This window comes from Corticium candelabrum, chromosome 8, assembly GCF_963422355.1.
Source record: "Corticium candelabrum chromosome 8, ooCorCand1.1, whole genome shotgun sequence".
Taxonomy (NCBI): Eukaryota; Metazoa; Porifera; class Homoscleromorpha; order Homosclerophorida; family Plakinidae; genus Corticium; species Corticium candelabrum.
In genome coordinates this window covers 8,190,045-8,195,044 of record NC_085092.1, presented here as the reverse complement: position 1 = coordinate 8,195,044, position 5,000 = coordinate 8,190,045, and the positions used below count along the sequence as shown (strand labels likewise).

Here is a 5,000-nt window from a genome sequence, read left to right as displayed (position 1 = left end):
GCAAAACTGTAGATCGTGACGCAATGTAGCAATTCTCAGCCAGCAATCGTTCTATTACGTATTCCAGATTGTCGCAATATTTCTTGTTATTTTGCTTGATTGCTGTCTGCGCTTCACGCAGTGCATGTTGATGATTGTGATTGCAATGTCGTTTGCAGGCTTACTTTCATTGTGGTGAAGCTGTGCTGCCTTGTTCTGCGACGGTGAGTGTGTGTGTGTGTGTGTGTGTGTGTGTGTGTGTGTGTGTGTGTGTGTGTGTGTGTGTGTGTGTGTGTGTGTGTGTGTGTGTGTGTGTGTGTGTGTGTGTGTGTGTGTGTGTGTGTGTGTGTGGTGTGTGTGGTGTGTGTGTGTGTGTGTGTGTGTGTGTGTGTGTGTGTGCGCTTCCTGTGTTTGTTCTCGTTTCTTGAGAAATTGAGCTGCAAGGGTAAGGCATTGGAGGGCGTGTGATTTCCTATTTATGTGCTTATGATGTTTAGGTGACGGGAAACCTGCTGTTGATGTTCTTTTATGGAATTATTCTTGCTGCGGCTGCCAAACTTATTTCGGGTGCAACGATTAATTAGTGTGATTACTTTTATTGTTTCTATCTGTGTGTCTGTCTGTTTGTCTATAGTCTGTCCATCTTTTGTATTTCTGTCTGTTTGTGTGTCTGTTTGTCTGTTTGTTTGTAGTCTGTCCATCTTTTGTATTTCTGTCTGTCTGTCTGTTTGTCTATAGTCTGTCCATCTTTTGTATTTCTGTGTGTCTGTCTGTTTGTCTATAGTCTGTCCATCTTTTGTATTTCTGTCTGTCTGTCTGTTTGTCTATAGTCTGTCCATCTTTTGTATTTCTGTCTGTTTGTGTGTCTGTTTGTTTGTAGTCTGTCCATCTTTTGTATTTCTGTCTGTCTGTCTGTTTGTTTGTAGTCTGTCCATCTTTTGTATTTCTGTCTGTCTGTCTGTTTGTCTATAGTCTGTCCATCTTTTGTATTTCTGTCTGTCTGTCTGTTTGTCTATAGTCTGTCCATCTTTTGTATTTCTGTCTGTTTGTGTGTCTGTTTGTTTGTAGTCTGTCCATCTTTTGTATTTCTGTCTGTCTGTCTGTCTGTCTGTTTGTCTATAGTCTGTCCATCTTTTGTATTTCTGTGTGTCTGTCTGTTTGTCTATAGTCTGTCCATCTTTTGTATTTCTGTCTGTTTGTGTGTCTGTGTGTCTGTTTGTTTGTAGTCTGTCCATCTTTTGTATTTCTGTCTGTGTGTCTGTTTGTTTGTAGTCTGTCCATCTTTTGTATTTCTGTCTGTCTGTCTGTTTGTCTGTAGTCTGTCCATCTTTTGTATTTCTGTCTGTTTGTGTGTCTGTTTGTCTGTTTGTTTGTAGTCTGTCCATCTTTTGTATTTCTGTCTGTCTGTGTGTCTGTCTGTTTGTCTATAGTCTGTCCATCTTTTGTATTTCTGTCTGTCTGTCTGTTTGTCTATAGTCTGTCCATCTTTTGTATTTCTGTCTGTTTGTGTGTCTGTGTGTCTGTTTGTTTGTAGTCTGTCCATCTTTTGTATTTCTGTCTGTGTGTCTGTTTGTTTGTAGTCTGTCCATCTTTTGTATTTCTGTCTGTCTGTCTGTTTGTCTGTAGTCTGTCCATCTTTTGTATTTCTGTCTGTTTGTGTGTCTGTTTGTCTGTTTGTTTGTAGTCTGTCCATCTTTCGTATTTCTGTCTGTCTGTGTGTCTGTCTGTTTGTCTATAGTCTGTCCATCTTTTGTATTTCTGTCTGTCTGTCTGTTTGTCTATAGTCTGTCCATCTTTTGTATTTCTGTCTGTCTGTCTGTTTGTCTATAGTCTGTCCATCTTTTGTATTTCTGTCTGTGTGTCTGTTTGTTTGTAGTCTGTCCATCTTTTGTATTTCTGTGTGTCTGTCTGTTTGTTTATAGTCTGTCCATCTTTTGTATTTCTGTCTGTCTGTCTGTTTGTCTATAGTCTGTCCATCTTTTGTATTTCTGTGTGTCTGTCTGTTTGTCTATAGTCTGTCCACCTTTTGTATTTCTGTCTGTCTGTCTGTCTGTTTGTCTATAGTCTGTCCATCTTTTGTATTTCTGTCTGTCTGTCTGTTTGTCTATAGTCTGTCCATCTTTTGTATTTCTGTCTGTCTGTCTGTTTGTCTATAGTCTGTCCATCTTTTGTATTTCTGTCTGTTTGTGTGTCTGTTTGTCTGTTTGTTTGTAGTCTGTCCATCTTTTGTATTTCTGTCTGTCTGTGTGTCTGTCTGTTTGTCTATAGTCTGTCCATCTTTTGTATTTCTGTGTGTCTGTCTGTTTGTCTATAGTCTGTCCATCTTTTGTATTTCTGTCTGTTTGTGTGTCTGTGTGTCTGTTTGTTTGTAGTCTGTCCATCTTTTGTATTTCTGTCTGTGTGTCTGTTTGTAGTCTGTCCATCTTTTGTATTTCTGTCTGTGTGTCTGTTTGTAGTCTGTCCATCTTTTGTATTTCTGTCTGTCTGTCTGTTTGTCTGTAGTCTGTCCATCTTTTGTATTTCTGTCTGTTTGTGTGTCTGTTTGTCTGTTTGTTTGTAGTCTGTCCATCTTTCGTATTTCTGTCTGTCTGTGTGTCTGTCTGTTTGTCTATAGTCTGTCCATCTTTTGTATTTCTGTCTGTCTGTCTGTTTGTCTATAGTCTGTCCATCTTTTGTATTTCTGTCTGTCTGTCTGTTTGTCTATAGTCTGTCCATCTTTTGTATTTCTGTCTGTCTGTCTGTCTGTTTGTCTATAGTCTGTCCATCTTTTGTATTTCTGTCTGTCTGTGTGTCTGTTTGTCTATAGTCTGTCCATCTTTTGTTTTCTGTCTGTCTCTCTGTCTGTCTGTCTCTGTCTGTCTGTCACTTGTGTGTCCATTTGTGTTGATATCTCTGTTTCAGTTAATTTGCTCTTATCATTTTTTGTTGATTTGCTTGTATCATTTTTTGTTGATTTGTGCATCTATAGATGGTGCTGAGCTACTCCTCGACCTTGGTCTACCTGCTTCTGTCGTTGGTAAGTACGAGTTACAAAGTGTCACCAGCATCATTCTATTTGCTGCTCTTTGCACTCTTCAGGTGGCCTCATATTGCCAGTATTAGGAGCCGTGCCAGATGCAGCTATCATTGTTGTGTCTGGAGCTTCAGGCTCGGCTGAAAAAGCACAGAACAGTTTGCAAGTTGGAATGGGGTAAACACGTTGAGATGAGAGTCGTACTTTGTTTGTTGTGTTATTGGGTTTGAGAGAGACTCTGGTTCTCTGTTTGTTTGTTGGTTTGTGTGTCTGTTCGTTTGTCTTTGTATCTGTCTGTCTGTCTGTCTGTCTGTCCAATACATATATTTGAAACATGAATCTAGCAACATACAATATGTAACTACGAGTCAAATTATACAGAATCACTTAGAGACTACAGATATCAACTACAGAACCAACTGAGAACTAAAAATTACATTTTCTAACTGCTAAAGAACCCAAAGAGGGTCCAGTTGTTACAACACTAATTATTGGAGATGAAAGCGGCTTGTTTTTGCGTGGACTCTTCAACCCAAGGATGACATCTTGCGTTGGATTACTCTAGCATTGCATCGCTGTAATTGAATGCTGAACTTTTTCCGCCAGTGATCCATAAATTGTGCCGAGTTGCGCCGACCATTTTTATCAAAAGATTGAGATCCGAGAGAACGTAGGTATTGGTCTCCTTCATCACCCCATCTACCAAAGTGTTCAATGACTAAAGGCTTAAAGATTATTTGGCTGCCAGTCTGTCTGTCTGTCTGTCTGTCTTCATGTCTGTTTATCTGTTTGTTTGTGTGTCTTTGTATCTGTCTCCGTCTGTCTGTCTGTCTGTCTCCGTCTATCTGTCTGTCTCTGTCTGTCTGTCTGTCTGTCTTTCTGTCTGCATGTCTGTTTATGTGTTTGTTTGTTTGTTTGTTTGTTTGTGTGTCTGTTTGTCTTTGTATCTGTCTCTGTTTCCGTCTGTCTGTCTATGTCTGTCTGTCTGTCTGTCTGTCTGTCTGCTTGTCTGTCTATTCGGTCTTCGAAATTTGCAAAATTTCTACTCACCAAAGTAAAGCCTTGAAGTCCCAATGTGTGCATAAATTAATATTATATTAATATATTTTAGTAACTGGTATAATTACAATAAAAATAAGTAAATTTGTGTTGAAACTTGGTAAGAATTATATTGTTTGTTTGAGAAGTTGTATGATAGGAAACAAATATTATCAAAACTATGATAGCTACACACTTTCCCTTTTAATTAATTATTTATTTATTAACAATCTAGCTATGTCTAAAAGTTAGTAGTGATTGTATAACAGAATCTGCTGTAATTACTAGATACTTATGTGTATTACTGATTGACTTTGTTTTACAACAGCAAACAAGCGCATTACATTTATTGTCCGTGCTCGACATCATTCTTGATTCTTTGCTGTAGATAATTTTTCTTGCCATAATGTGCAATATAAAGACGCCTCTTAACTTTACCCAATTTTGACCAAATAGAAATTAATAGCCTATGTAGAATCAAAGGTCTCAACATTTAGAACTGACCATGGCATTCACATTTCCATCACGATCTATTAGACTAACGTAACCTAACCATGCATTAATGCGTTAATGAAAGCTCTATACTACTGTTTTTTTTTATATACATTCATGTACACCTATAATGTAAATGTTTATCGTAGGTTCTTGAGCCATGCTGTAAAATCCATGTGCATGTGGACTGCATACATGTAGCTGTGTGCAAGCTCCGGTGTGCTGTTGACCTTAGGAGTTGATTCAGACTTGATTGAATTTGTCACCGACATTTGGCTATGAAACTATTGACTCCCTGACATCTCCCTGCATATTGTAGGCGACTAGATGGTTTCTGAAAGGCGGCTATACAACATGATCATGATATTGCATTGGAAGAATTACACCTAGAGGTGAATTTGAACGTATCATAACACAGACATATAGGTAATAGCATTTAGGCCTAGATGACAAGAGTGTGGTACACGGACTCAGAAAA

At 38.4% G+C, this 5,000-nt stretch overlaps 1 protein-coding gene across 1 annotated transcript in view; it reads left to right on the top strand.

Moving 5' to 3' along the window:
* Window positions 1–5,000, top strand: part of LOC134183316 (uncharacterized) — a 13,769-nt gene that overhangs the window by 706 nt on the left and 8,063 nt on the right. Inside the window, exons 2-5 of the mRNA XM_062650811.1 lie at window positions 159–203; window positions 477–546; window positions 2,948–2,995; window positions 3,058–3,169. Of these exons, the coding sequence (XP_062506795.1) occupies window positions 159–203; window positions 477–546; window positions 2,948–2,995; window positions 3,058–3,169 (275 nt within the window). The remainder of the gene's footprint in view (window positions 1–158; window positions 204–476; window positions 547–2,947; window positions 2,996–3,057; window positions 3,170–5,000) is intronic.